A 15,818-nucleotide genomic window follows, 5' to 3' on the forward strand; every position below is an offset into this window, starting at 1 on the left:
CAACCCTGATACCACCATTTGCAAATAATTTAAATATCATAAAAATTTTGCATTTATTAAAAACTCCAAAACTTAAATTTACATAGCACCTGACAAGATTGCTACTACTGCAAATACATGCGGAGTTCTAGATTACAATTTTGAAAAAAAAATAATAAATAAATAACTAATAATAAACCTACGAGAAAGAAAGCAGGTTATTCTGAAAAAGAACTCCTATAGCCTGGAAAAATAGGGTGAACAAGAGTGAGCATTCGACTCATAAAGTAAAATATTGATTTTACATACAATTTCTATAACTATCTAAGTCTAGTACATCCCTAAGAATGAAATGCAACATCTTCACACAATTCAAACAAGTCAAGTCATAATCACACCAAAGGCAATCTGGAGCACTCACACACCTGTGTGTTAAACCCATGCTCACACATATATATATGGGAGCTGATCCCCTATACAGCTCTCTTAGTTCCAACCTCTACTAGCGAGATCAACTCAAAGCCAGACTTTCTTTTAATATCCAAATATGGAGGCCAGCGAGATCAACTCGAGCCATGCCTTCCCTGACTTATCCATAATAAGGATAGGGTCCCAACGAGTTAAGCTCCACCCATGTCTACCCGTCCTACCCATATTCATATACACATCACATATACACTAACTCACACACGCGACTTCAGATTGCCACAAAGCAATAACTACATCAATGTCATCAAATACAAATGCAATACAAGGCATGCCTAGCAAATAACTATGTACATATATTTATAAGTGATGCATGAACATGCCTTAAATGCATAATAATATTGAAATTATAAGTAAAATTAATATCTACTCACAGTACTTTACAAGTCACTGTGGCAGCTGGGTGAAGGAGGAAGCCCGACCCAGCTCACCTAAATATTATATCACAAATTTATCAATATTTACTTAAATAAAACTTTAAAGAGTCAAAGGACAGCCTAAGTTCTGCTAAAAATCCAGTAGAGTTCTTCCTATACCTAGGACTTATCCAACCTGTAGAGTGATCTAAATAACTCTTCTAAATCGCAAATCCTATATCCATATCTCAACATCATCATATGGCCCCTCCTGGGTCCTACAAACCAGGCAAAACTCACAAAATCAAAAAATTACATTTTAGTCTCTAAAACTGAAATTTTGTAAAAATCACTTAAACGAGCTCTAAAAAGTCTAAAATTTTGCCCCGCGATCCTTAACATTGCTAATAAGCTATTACAAAAGGAATCATAATTTTATAACTACCAATGAATATTTTACGGATTTTTATTCTAAACCCAGTACTAGGCAATTAAGGAAACTTAGGGTTTGGGTTTACCTATGTTGATTCTGACACAACGCACTCAGGGAGTCTGAAATGGTGGGGAGGACCATGTTTTTGACCCGATTCTAAAACTGCTCCAATAGCCTGTCTACGGGGTCTGAAATGCAGATCTGAGCATCGGTCAAATTTTTGTGAAACAAAGGTATCTACGCGAAGCTCATAACACTAGAGGTTAGAATAAAATTTTTACAAAATTAAATAAACTCATTTAAGGCTTAAAAAAATAATGCGAAGTCCGTAGGACCCATCAGAATTTCTGTGTCAAAATATTTTGAAATTTATATTGCCGCGAAGCTCTCACCAAATAGAGCGCGCCGGCAGTCTCGGATTTTCGATCCAACGGTCGGATCACCAGAAATCTAGCTGAAAATCTTAAAAAACCTGAAACTTCTCTCCTCTATATCTCACTAATCCGACCACCAAATGTTGCAAAAATGAGAATCAAAAGAAAGCTCTCGGAATAAGCTTTCCAATGTCACCTGAATTACCTTGATCGGATGTTGGATGAAGCTGGAATCGTGCCTGGAATTTGGCCACCTGCACACACATTTTTCTCTCTCTTCCCTTATTGTTGCCTCTTCTGGTGCTATTGTCGGCTGGCTAGTGGCTCAATGACGTTGCTTGAGGCCGGAGGAGGTGCTAACTGGTGTCCCTTGTTATCAGTAGAGATGGGGAAAGTGAGGGGAGGGAGAGAAGTGAGGGAGAGAGACCAAAAAACGAGGGGGGGGGGGGGGTTGGTTAGGTTGGGGGGCGGAGGAGAACCTGCTGCGATTTTAGATTCTTTTTTTTTTTATAAATTTTTTGAAATGAATTTGAATATATAGGTTGTCTAGATTTTTTTTTGGAAAATTTTTAATTCTTTTCTCTCCCTTTTTTAATAATAATAATAATAATAATAATAATAATAATAATAATAACACGTTTAAATAAATTTTTAGAAATGTTTATAATTAAATACATAACGTAATTTTAATTTCTAAATAATAGTAATTTTATTAAAATAACATTCAATTAAAATAGCTTATTAAAAATAATATTTTGAATTTAAGAAAATAGAATTTAAGAAAAAAAAATTGTGCTGTTACAATTTACTAAATGCATTAGTTAGTCTCTCTCATTCTCACATCAAATTAATCATAATAAATAGTTAGTTATTCTCTCTTATTCTCCTCTAAATATAACTCAATATATTTAATATAGCAACTATTATGAGTATAATTACAAGCTAAAAGCTAACTGCCCATCAACCCTGTTCCATACAAGAGAAGTTTCACATCAAATTAATCATAAAAAATACATAAATACATTAGTTTGTCGCTTTCATTCTCCCCTCTCCTTAACATAACTAGTTTTTTTTTCTTTTAAATGTGCGTTACACGTTTTATGTATTCGTTGTATGCACTCGTAATTTAATATTTTTATATATTATTTTTTATTAATTTTTTATACTATATAATATTATTATAATATATTAATTATCATTATAATAATATAATAATTTTTTATTTTTCTTGATATTTATATTATGTATGCACTAATCATTTTCGGATTAAGTTAATAAAAATAAAAGTATATCAATAAAAATAAGAAATTATAGAGGTGAAATTGATAATGAAAAAAATTATTATTATGATATAATTTTATAATTGTAAGTCTTTTATAAATATCTAAATTTAACTATTTGTTATTTTGTTAGTTCATAAGCGTTGAGTTTATCAAAATTAATTAATTTTTACCATTTTATAATTTTTATAAAATATATATATAATTAATGTGAAAAATCTAAACTTTTTCTGACGCTATTTAAGAGATTTTACACATAATAGTAAAATAATTCAATTTTGTGTAATTTCGTATAATGTTAATTTTTTCCATTTCTATTTATTTTCTGTCACACCTTACCCCTCTGTAATGCATAACATAATCTCGTAAAATGTCTAATGAACTACCGAACTTCACCTACCGATAACTCATTAAGTATCCTACAAGGGATTTTAAAACAATTTTCTTACTTTTATAAGTGGTGAGCATTTTCTAATAGGTATGAAAATCATTTATTTAAAGTTGAAAACTAGTTAAAATTTTTTGCCCATTTTATTTTTCCGCAAATTTTATAAAAATTTCGGCAGAGTGCCGTCTATATTTTGAGAAAACAGTTCTTCAAATTCCTGTAAAAAGCACTTTCAATTATTTATCTCAACCACTTCTTCAAATTCACAATCAATTTCAACATCATTTATCAATCTCCAAAAATTCAACTCCACAATTTTCAATATTCAACAATCATCAAAATACCATTAACGAATTTCATTCAATTTAAAACAAAATACTTCCATTCATATTTCATTAAAGATAAAACAATTTATATACATCATTATAAAAATTTACATTAAGAGAAATTCAAACTAAAATTTATTACAAACTTTGTACAAACTGCTCAAGACCAGTTTTACATGTCCATACCTTTACAACATTACATACATCAAAATAAATTTTTATAGTCAGGGTATAAATTATACCCGATAGCTTCAGGGCAAGTAGCTACTCAATCCTTAGCAGCTCAATCTGCTGCTCCTCTAGTCTCTATATCTGCGACAGCAATAACAGCCACGCTGAGTACTAGGACTCAGTGGTGCACAACATACTAAAATAATCTTTATGCAGAATTTAAATCATATTTATTCAAAAATTAGACTGAACATGATAATTAAATACAAAACATGAATTATGAGATTTTAATCCAAACAATTTTATTTCGAAGTATCAAAACCAATTTCATAAAACCCACAGTTATATCATGCCATTCGAAACAAATATAATCTCAATAGCCAGAGGCTAAGGAGAAGTCACATCACAAGGCTAGCTAGCTCAAATATATGGATATCCATTCAATTTCTTCTTCTACTGGCACACACCTCAACATTTCAGCCAGAGAAGAAATCAAAATTTGAAACTGATTACCCTCAACTAGTCATGTTATTGATGTGTTCAAATATATGGTCATGACACTGTGGTTTCAAAACTTATCTTAACAATTTACTAAACATTGCCATTTCAAATATACAAAAATAACTTTCAATAATTAAAATAAAAAACATAATAAATATTTCATCATAATGATGTCACAATTCAATATTTCAAATTATTCAAAACAATATGCAGAAGAAAATTTACAGAAATTCTACGTTGTGCACAACCTTAATCGAGTAGTCTCTTGGCCTTAACTCGATTCCTCGGGTTCTTTCTCAGTGTTCTTTCCAACTAAAACACACAGTTTCACAGTGTTTCAGTATCATAACTCATCAGAAATCCAAAAATAAATTTAAATTCACTTTTACCTAGCTCTAATGTGCTAAACTTGAGGTTCTTTAAAATTTGTGTTTTGGGGTTACTATTCAAGTCAATTTGTTGACTTTCTAAGGCTTAATAGGTATGGGAATTCCAACTTCACCTACATACCATATTTTGGTTACTAAATTTGTTGGTTTTGATTGTTTACTCAAATTCCAAGTCTTTTAGGCAAATTTGCAAATTTTCAGTTTTTGTGTCTTAAGTTGCATTGTTCCATTGGTCATTTTTCTGTTAGAATTTGGAAAAACTTTCTTCATAGAAAATGTTCCTTATTGTCTTAAATTTTTCTCCTTTTTGAATCACTCCATTTGGAGTTTTTTTTAGCTCAAGTTATAGCCATTTGAATCATGGCTGCCGGATTGGACTTAACCCAGATTTCTGGGCACCAAACTGGTTCTGGCAGTTTTAGGTCACCAACTTTGGATAGCCAAATGACTTGGTTAAGGGCATAATTTTGGTTTGTGTTCTTCATGAAAGTTTTAGGTCTATATCTCAGCTGTCTACTGGTAAAATTTTAGGTCATTTATACCTGCCTAGCCCAAGTTATGGCCAAATGAACAGATACTGTTCATTTGGTCATTTTTGTACAGGTCAGACTGCAAAAATCCAGATTTGGTCAATTTGTTCACTAGGTTTTGTTCACTTTTTAGGCATAATTCCTAAATTAAAATTGTGTCATTTTGTGTCTATTTTCATTCTCAATTGGTCTCATACCAATTAGACTTGTAAATTTTTAGTTTTGGTCCCTCAAAGGGACCTTGGTCCTGCTGCCTACAGCTTGATCATTTCCAATCCGAATTTAAACTCACTTCTAACATTTCTAATACATCTCAATTGGTTACAAATGACCATTTTTCATCTCAAATAAGGTCAAATACACCATTTGACCAATTCTCACATTTTTGCCTCCTAAACCCTAGGTGTCCAAAACCCTAGTTCACCAATTTGTTGTATTTAGCTAATTCAAAGCATATAACCATAATCATTCAACTCCTTAATGTTCATATTCACCTCTAATTCAATCAAACCCATGCAAATCATACCCCTACACATGCTGGCGGAATTTCCCTTTAGTCCCCCTAAGATGTTTTCTTTTCATTTTAAATGAATTTCTAAGTTTATTCAACTATAAACACAATTAAATCAACTAACAAATCAAGTTTAGTTTACTAACCTTATGCAGAATTTTTCTACCTCTCCAAACTTCTTTTTTCTTTTTCTTTTTGTTATAAATCTCCTTATCAAGATCTAGTTACAAGATTTAATGATGGATAGTAGGGTTTCTATGGTGGGAATTAGGGTTTCTTCAAGCTCAAAATGAGCTTTAATGGAGTTTTTTGTGAGGGAGAGGGTGAGAGAGAGAGAGGACGGCAAGGTTGAAGATAACTCTTTTTGTTTTTTTTTTTTTCTTTTCTTTTTCTTTTATGAATTTAGTCTTATGGAAGACCATAAATCAAATTAAATAAATTTTTAATTATAGTATTTATGGCATCATGCATGATGTCATGCATGATGTCATCTCTTTTCACTTTTTCAATTTTCTTTTTATTTTTCTATTTATTTTTTCATTAGTTCTTTAATTTAATTCTCGATTCTGAAATTTTCTTTTCTCCGATTTTATTTGACAGTTAGGTCAGGAGTCAGCTTTCGGGGTCAATTGACCAAATTGCCCCTCGCCGGTTCAACCTGGTTTGCAAATAATTCAATATTTCTTTCGGCTCCCTGACCTAATTATTTGACCTGCTTAACAATTCTTTTTCGTGATTTTCTCTTTTCCACTGTGTTCGCAATAGTCCTAAGGACCGCAGTGTCACATTTTACTGTTCGAAATTCGAGTTTAAATCAACTTCGCAATCCTTCCCAAGAAGGTCACCCATCGCTGTGACTCTCGGCTCATTTAACTTCTTATGTTCTGTTTTTCTTATTCATACTTAACTAATTGACAATTACTAATTATTTGTATTTATGGCTTATCTAGTTGTCTTAGATGTGGTTCTAATCCCCTTAATTGTCCGGACCGACACCGGTCACCGGAATAGTGAAATATACCAAGCTATACAAATAGGGGTGTTACTCCTCTTGGGCGATGGTGAGGCAAACCTCAGCGAGGACGCTGAGTCCCGAAAGGGGGGGAGAAAGGTCCCTTAGGCAAATCCCACATCAGCAAAGCACGGAGATGGTCTTGGGTTCAAAAGGTAATGATATATAAAATGGGGGAACTAATCACTAGAGGCCCCTTTTGGTGGAATGGCCTGGAGAGTTGGAAGAAGTTAAATGACTCTCGGCTCATTTAACTTCTTATGTTCTGTTTTTCTTATTCATACTTAACTAATTGACAATTACTAATTATTTGTATTTATGGCTTATCTAGTTGTCTTAGATGTGGTTCTAATCCCCTTAATTGGCCGGACCGACACCGGTCACCGGAATGGTGAAATATACCAGGCTATACAAATAGGGGTGTTACTCCTCTTGGGTGATGGTGAGGCAAACCTCAGCGAGGACGCTGAGTCCCGAAAGGGGGGGAGAAAGGTCCCTTAGGCAAATCCCACATCGGCAAAGCACGGAGATGGTCTTGGGTTCAAAAGGTAATGATATATAAAATGGGGGAACTAATCACTAGAGGCCCCTTTTGGTGGAATGGCCTGGAGAGTTGGAAGAACTCCAGGGTTAAGCGTGCTCACTTGAGAGAAATCCTAGTATGGGTGACCTCCTGGGAAGTTCTCCAAAGCGGACAATTCTTCTAGTGGTTGGAGCCCGATCGTTACATTTTCAATTTGATTTTTTTATTTTGTTTGACAAAATTATCTGTGCACATCCATATCAATAAGTATCAATATTATTAATTTTTATTTGATATATGATATTTTACATAATTTCATTTTTTTTATGATATAGAAAAAAACTTTAAAAATAAGATTGAAAATTATATTAATACTAATAAATTATGAGTATTGAAAATAAGATTGAAAACGTGCATTACATGTTTTATGTATTCATTGTATGCACTCGTAATTTAATATTTTTATATATTATTTTTTATTAATTTTTTATATGATATAATATTATTATAATATATTAATTATCATTATAATAATATAATAATTTTTTATTTTTCTTGATATTTATATTATGTATACACTAATCATTTTCAGATTAAGTTAATGAAAATAAAAGTATATCAATGAAAATAAAAAATTATAGAGGTGAAATTTATAATGAAAAAAAAAAATTATTATTATGATATAATTTTATAATTGTAAGTGCTTTATAAATATCTAAATTTAACTATTTATTATTTTGTTAGTTCATAAGCATTGAGTTTATCAAAATTAATTAATTTTTACCATTTTATAATTTTTATAAAATATATATAATTAATGTGAAAAATTTAAATTTTTTTTGATGCTATTTAAGAGATTATACACATAATAGTAAAATAATTCAATTTAGTATAATTTCGTAATGTTAATTTTTTCCATTTCTATTTATTTTCAATTTGATTTTTTTATTTTGTTTGACAAAATTATCTATGCACATCCATATCAATAAGTATCAATATTATTAATTTTTATTTGATATATAATATTTTACATAATTTCATTTTTTTATGATATAGAAAAAAACTTTAAAAATAAAATTGAAAATTATATTAATACTAATAAATTATTTATAAATAATAAATTAATAATTGAAATGTACTTTTTATGTAAAAAATTAAAAAAATTGATGCTAATAGAATAAAAAAAAATTGATGTTAATATAGTATTATTGTAAATTGAAATGATTACAGTTAAAAATGTATTATAGTAAAATATTTTATCAAACTAACTTATAACGTATTTTTTATTAAATTTTTTATAATTATTTTTTTAGGAGTAAACATCAGATTTCAATAAAAAAAAGTTGTTGAATCCAAATAACTAAAAATTCTATTAAATAATATAATACCTACGTTCATATGAAAATTATGACTTTTTTAATCAAATTATCAATTTATGTTTATATTTAAATATAAATTTATTAAATTAAAATAATAATTCTATATTCAAAATATAATTTCTAATTTTTTTTATTCGTATTCACTATTTACCAAGTTAGGATGATATATAGTATTAAAAATTTTAAAAAATATATTATTTTTTTATATATACATATACTAACATTTTTAAACTTTTAATAATATATCATTTTAAAATAAAAAAAATCAGTATTATAAATTATAGTCATCCCATTAATTATACTAATTTTATAATTAAATTCAAACCGAACATATTCGATTATTAATTATTAATTTTTTAAATAATATATGTTTATCTATTTAAATTTTTTCTATGTATATAATTTTTTTTTATGCTTTGTATGTAATTATATATTATTTAAAAATTTTACATTCATATAATTTTAATATATATTAAATACTAATTAAATATTTTAAATTTTATTTTTTTCATATATATAATTTATTTTTTATCCTTTGTATGTAATTATATATTATTTAAAATTTATACATTCCTATAATTTTAACATATATTACATATTAATTAAATAATTTTTTATAAATCAATGAACATAAATTTTTTGGTCTGTTGTTGTTTTTGAAATATATATATATATATGATTAGTAGTAATTGCATAAGATTTATAAATTTGATTTTAATATATATATATATATGATTAGTAGTATTTGCATAAGATTTATAAATTTGATTTTAATTAGGACTAATTTATATATTAATGTAATAATTAAAAATTGTAGAAATATATTTATAATTAAGAAAAATATAAATTTATTTTATATGAAATATTTTTTTAATGAATTTATAAGAAATTAAATTAATGAAAATTTCAAAAATATTAATAAAAGAATTCATATGTTGGCTAACAAAAATTAATTTCTTTTCTTGTTCTTCTACGTAACTTCAAATGTAATTGTATTAAAATAAATTTACATAAATAATTATAAGATAGAGATAAAAATTTATTAAGATTCAATAAAAAAGTTATTTATATAAATAAAATATCTTCCTATTTTTATAAATAATATAAATTGTGAAGGTATTTTTATAAAATTTTATTTAAAATTATGTTATAATAAAAATTTAATTAAGTAGACTTTAAATATAAATATGACTAAGAATTTTATATTTATATAAACTCTAAAATTATATAGACAATTAAATTTTAAATCTTAAGAATTTTAAATTTATATAAAATTTAAAATTAAATTAAATATTAAAAAATATATTTGCAAATAGTATAAATAATGATGGGCAATCTGGCAAAGCTAATGTTCCCTCTCTACATTCACACATTTATATATTATATAGATAAATAAGTAAATATATTGTCTTATGTCTAAAAGAGAATAAAGAGACTAACTAATGTACTTAAGCAACTTGATGTGAAGGTTCTCACTTGTAATTATTGATTTTATTTGAAGATAATGAAAAAAAAGTGCAAGATCATGGATGTAGCATTATATTTATTCAGTGGATGAACGATGTACATATTGATATTATGTTTGCTTTGTTTCTTTATAGATTATACACTTATGCAACTTGCAACATTATCAATTTAATTACAATATGCATCACAAAGGCGTCTTCAACTTCAAATATACGTGAAATAGCCCGGTTACCAATGAATAAAAATTTCGAATTCTATTTTCTTTTTTTTTAAATTCTATATTTTTTCTTCACCTTGAGTCGATGCCTTTCCTTCATGTATAAAAGCCAAATAATAATATTGTTAGTCCCTCGATCCTAATCTAAATAGAAATACATATCAATTTAAGAATAATAACACTGTAATTGCAGTTCTACCTAATATAAAAATGATCTTCCATAGGTATTTTTCCCGCCCTAATTAAGAAAAGTTTTCTCCGAATCATGGTAGGATTATGAGTCATTAATATGATTTATGACAAATTGAAGCAATTCAGAGTAAAATTAAGGATTGGAATAATTAACTAGAGTAGCGTTGTAATATAGCTTACAGCAAAGAAAAGAATCTATAATTCTCAACTTACCCGCCAGTTTTGAAGTTCTAGTTTACAGTTTCAGTTGAGTGGCAGCAAGCCAATTCAAGCCAAAGTCTCTCTCTTTCCAATACCCTACTCCCCAAGAATAGCAAGCAGAGAAAATAAAGCGACAATGATGAAAAGGAATAGCTCAACCAGCAATGTGCACAGCACACAATTTCCGAGTTTTGCTCTAAGACCGTAAATTTACCGCTCTCTTCTCTTATATGATTACACATGAAAACTTGTACTTTCAGCTGCTGGGTACCTCCTCCTTTCAAGCAAAACAGGAGAGAGAGAGCCCATTTTTGGCTCAACGATACATCTTCATCTATTTGGTTTGATCCAGCAGAACATAAACTTTTTTCTTTTTTGATGCATGCTTCTCTTTTGACCATAGCGTTTGTGATTTCTTGTTGAAGAGAGGCAAAGATGACCATAGCTAAACATGGCCTTTTCGTTACGGCCATTATTTCTTTGTTCATTTCTTCAGCGATTGCAGATGGAGGCAAGTCTTTAGAAGTGACTTATGATGGAAGATCCTTGATTATCAATGGAAAAAGAGAGCTTCTCTTCTCTGGTTCCATCCATTACCCTCGTAGCACCCCAGAAGTAATGCATATGCAACTTTTTATGCATATTTTCGATAGTGGGTGCTGGGATTTTAATGAAAAAATAAACTAATATCTTTGTTTTGAATTGGGTTCAGATGTGGCCGGAACTGATCGCAAAGGCCAAGCGTGGAGGATTAAATGTGATTCAAACTTATGTGTTTTGGAACATCCATGAGCCTGTGCAGGGACAGGTATTGTTATTTTATGGTGCTTGCAAACAAAATTATCATGAATTCTACCTTCATGTTTTTAGAAAACAGGATGGATAGTATTAGATCTCGTTTCTGCTTGTAGTACAATTTTGAAGGGCGATTTGACGTGGTGAAATTCATCAAGACAATTGGAGAGCAGGGTATGTATGCAACTCTCAGGCTTGGGCCATTCATCCAGGCTGAATGGAACCACGGGTATGATCCTTCCTCTTCTTGATTTAATTAGCAGTTTTGATATGTTATCGTTCCCTTATATTTTCTTGTTTTGCAATGTGAACTTGTAGTGGACTTCCATATTGGTTAAGAGAGGTTCCAGGCATCATATTCCGTTCTTACAATGAACAGTTCATGGTAATAATATAACCCAACAGAAGAAGGATTTATTTTTTTAATTATTAATTTCCTGCAAGAGTTCAGAAAATCATCTGATCAAAAATTAAAAGCATTTTGCAGAATCACATGGAGAAATTCGTCAGGATGATCATCGATAAAATGAAAGAAGAGAAGTTATTTGCTTCACAGGGAGGCCCCATCGTCTTGGCTCAGGTTTGGTTCCACTCCATTTGATAATCCTATCCCACGTTTCTTTTTCTTGTTACTGATAAAAACTATTCGTATATTTTGTAATGCAGATTGAAAATGAGTACAATACTGTCCAACTTGCATATAGAGAATTGGGGGATAAATATGTTCAGTGGGCAGGGAATTTTGCTCTGGGCCTGCAAGTAGGAGTACCATGGGTCATGTGCAAGCAGAAAGATGCTCCTGGTCCAGTGGTAAGCTTAATTAGTCTTCCTTATTAATCTGAGGCGACCCAGAAAACTAACTGGTGAAACTGGAAGAAACAAAGCATGCAAGAACACTTGATTTATGATTTTATAACTTAATGCGCAAGCTTTATTGTCACAAGCTTTATTGTGCAGATCAACACTTGCAATGGAAGGCACTGCGGAGATACATTCACAGGCCCCAACCATGCCAACAAGCCTTCTCTGTGGACTGAGAACTGGACTGCTCAGTAAGCATATACTTTCATAATTTTCATTTTTCTCAATTGGAAGATTCAGCAGGCTTGAATTATACAACAAGGGGTATTCTTTCCCCCTTCTCTAATTGGACCATTCCTGAGCATTAGAAGTCTGGACCAAACAATCTCTAAGAATGTATTTTATTCATGGCATAAATGTCATTTGATTACAGATTTAGAGTATTTGGAGACCCACCTTCTCAAAGAGCAGCCGAAGATATTGCATTTTCAGTGGCACGATGGTTCTCCAAGAATGGTTCCCTAGTCAACTACTATATGGTAGGACAATGCTCAAATCTCTGGCATCATCCAATTATTCTATGCAGTACCAATCATTTTGTGAAATGTACTAATCATTTCATCTCTGCAGTTCCATGGCGGAACGAATTTAGACAGAACTGCTGCTTCATTCGTAACAACTCGATACTATGATGAATCACCTCTTGATGAATATGGTAGAATTGATATGGAAATCTCATTTAATACAAGGAAAAGGAACTAGGGTCATTTAAAAATTAACTGGTCTTCCTTTCTTTTGCTTCAGGTTTACACAGGCAACCAAAATATGGTCACCTCAAGGACTTGCACAGGGCTTTAAGACTAGCAAGGAAGGCTTTGCTTTGGGGCACACCTGGTGTTGAAAAATTGAGTAATGATCTAGAGGTAACTATCAAACCGAATTTTCTTTTCTTAAAAAGAATCCCATTCATATAATGAGAAGTGCAGATTGGTTTCTTGTGCTGAAGCTGTTTCTCTGTGCAGGCTCGGTTTTATGAGCAACCCGGAGCGAAACTCTGTGCTGCTTTCTTGACAAACAATGACACAAGAGATGGACACACTGTTAAGTTCAGGGGTCGGGAATTCCACCTGCCTCCACGTTCCATTAGCGTCCTCCCTGATTGCAAGACCGTGGTTTATAACACTATGACGGTATATTTTAATCACGTATTTGCTTTCCAATTTCCTTGGATTGAATTATAATTGAAGGACTAAGTCTTAGTTATGTGAAACAGGTTGTGTCACAACACAATGTAAGGAATTTTGTAAAACCCAACACAGAAAACAAGAAAATGAAATGGGAAATGACATCAGAAGTCATACCAACCCAACTTAAAGCATCGTCCAAGATCCCAATGGAGCTCTATGGCTTGACCAAAGATGTCACTGACTATGCTTGGTACACCACAGTGTAAGTGCAGTTCTGAAGTACCAACTAATACCATTAAATTCTTTCTATCTCCTGTAGAAGTGATTGAGAAATCTAATTTGTTAGTGTTATTCTCATTCCAGCATAGTATTGAATCCCCGGGACTTGTCTGTGCGAAAGGATATCCTCCCAGTTCTAAGGGTTGCAAGTCTTGGCCATGCAATGGTTGGTTTTGTAAATGGTGAATTTGTAGGTAAGCACGTCCACATTCACATCTTGCTGTATAATAAATTTACTATTGCATTTAGTTACCGATACAAGATTTTTATACCACAATTTGCGAGAGCATTCCAGTGTGTAGCTAATTATGCTAATTGTGTTCAGGATCGGCTCACGGAAGCCAAATTGAGAAGAGCTTTGTCCTGCAGAAACCTGTGCAATTGAAGCCTGGGGTTAACACAATTACGCTTTTGGGCTCTCTAGTTGGACTGCCTGTAAGGAGTTATCAAAAGAAGCACATTTTTTGGATTTAATGATGAATTTTGCAGTTGAAAGTGACAGTTGAGTTTCTGTTTATGAATTAAGGATAGTGGAGCCTACATGGAGCATAGGTTTGCTGGGCCTCGAGGTGTAACGATCCTGGGTTTGAATACTGGAACTCTGGATTTGTCATCAAATGGTTGGGGTCATGAGGTACAATAAGCTACTCATGCATAACTATACAACAATTAGGTTTATTGAAGACATTAAATTTCCATCTTAATGGTATAATAGTAGTGAATGGATAATCTAAGTAAAAAGTGCGCACCTTGCAGGTTGGCATGGCTGGAGAGAGGGGTCAATGGTACACTGAGGAAGGATCAAAGAAGGTAACATGGAAAGAAGTTCCAGAAGGAGAAGGTCCTCCTATGTCATGGTACAAGGTAATTGCAGGGCAATCATATAATTGATTTTACTTGGCTAAGAATCGTCTACTGGTACTCAAATAGGCCTGCTGTTGGCAGGCTTCTTTTGATGCTCCTGAAGGGGACAACCCTGTTGCTGTCCGTATGACTGGTATGAAAAAGGGTATGGTTTGGATCAATGGTAAGAGTATTGGCCGTTACTGGATGACTTACGTCTCCCCTCTTGGGCAGCCTACTCAATCTGAGTGAGTAAAATCACTGATAAATTAAACTTTGTAAAAAAGATCTTCAAGGCATAAAAATGAACTAAAGTTTCTTGGACCTGCACTTCTAAAATCTGCAGGTACCATATTCCGAGGTCTTATTTAAAGCCAAAGGATAACCTCATAATAGTGCTTGAAGAGGAGCCTGCCAACCCTGAAAAGATTGAGATTCTACTTGTGAATAGAGATACAATCTGTAGTTACATAACAGAGTATCATCTACCAAATGTAAAATCATGGGCAAGGAAAGATGACAAGTTTAAAACTGTAGTTGATGATGTTCGACCAGCAGCTCACCTCAAGTGTCCAAACCACAAGAAGATTATCGAAGTGGAGTTTGCAAGCTTCGGTGATCCTTACGGTGCTTGTGGAGGGTTTGCTCTTGGAAACTGCACATCTCCTCTTTCCAAGCAGGTTGTCGAGCAGGTAATTCCCACTGCTTACCTGGTCTTGTATTTTATTTTCGTTCTTTTTTTTTATTTGTTTATTTTTTTACTGTGACACAAGAACCTGATAGATTTGTACATGAATTTGAGCAGCACTGCGCTGGAAAAACTTCATGTGACATTCCAATTGAAAGAGAGCTCTTCGACAAGAATAATGATGCTTGCCCAGATATTAAAAAGACACTCGCCGTCCAGGTGAAGTGCGGCTAGAAGAATTAGAGACCATCAGATAGATTATATGTACAAGGGTGTTTGTGATCTTGGTTCTGAACGAAGGAGATGGAACTTTAGGGTGTTTTGAAGGAACTAGTAGAGTACATAATTGATAGCGCTTAAATTTGTCTCTACAAGACTTCAAAATCATGAATTGTATTCGCCATTACTTATTCAATTCTCTTATTAAAATTAAAAATGGAGCTCTTTTTCTCATGTTGTTGTAGTTTCTTCATATAATTTTTTTGGTGGTCTTTCAATTCTCTGTCAATT

The 15,818-nt window shown here is 31.5% G+C and overlaps 1 protein-coding gene across 1 annotated transcript; it reads left to right on the forward strand.

The window, feature by feature from the left end:
- The first annotated feature begins 10,922 nt into the window (after positions 1-10,922).
- On the forward strand, positions 10,923-15,718 carry LOC110658859 (beta-galactosidase 13-like). Its single transcript, XM_021816624.2, has 19 exons — positions 10,923-11,330; positions 11,428-11,523; positions 11,627-11,739; positions 11,829-11,895; positions 11,998-12,090; positions 12,177-12,320; positions 12,468-12,562; positions 12,745-12,850; positions 12,942-13,026; positions 13,116-13,234; positions 13,334-13,501; positions 13,585-13,760; positions 13,862-13,971; positions 14,103-14,212; positions 14,304-14,411; positions 14,534-14,641; positions 14,723-14,868; positions 14,967-15,312; positions 15,426-15,718. The coding sequence occupies exons 1-19, from the start codon at positions 11,151-11,153 to the stop codon at positions 15,540-15,542; spliced, it is 2,487 nt and encodes an 828-aa protein (XP_021672316.1). The 5' UTR covers positions 10,923-11,150; the 3' UTR covers positions 15,543-15,718.
- Positions 15,719-15,818: the final 100 nt, after the last annotated feature.

This window comes from Hevea brasiliensis, chromosome 1 (genome assembly GCF_030052815.1).
Source record: "Hevea brasiliensis isolate MT/VB/25A 57/8 chromosome 1, ASM3005281v1, whole genome shotgun sequence".
Taxonomy (NCBI): Eukaryota; Viridiplantae; Streptophyta; class Magnoliopsida; order Malpighiales; family Euphorbiaceae; genus Hevea; species Hevea brasiliensis.

Coding starts and splice junctions, on each gene's coding strand:
- LOC110658859 (XM_021816624.2), top strand. CDS start 11,151: ATGACCATAGCTAAACATGGCCTTTTCGTTACGGCCATTATTTCTTTG. Junction 14,412..14,533: donor CAAATGGTTGGGGTCATGAG/GTACAATAAGCT, acceptor CGCACCTTGCAG/GTTGGCATGGCTGGAGAGAG. Junction 14,642..14,722: donor CTCCTATGTCATGGTACAAG/GTAATTGCAGGG, acceptor TGCTGTTGGCAG/GCTTCTTTTGATGCTCCTGA.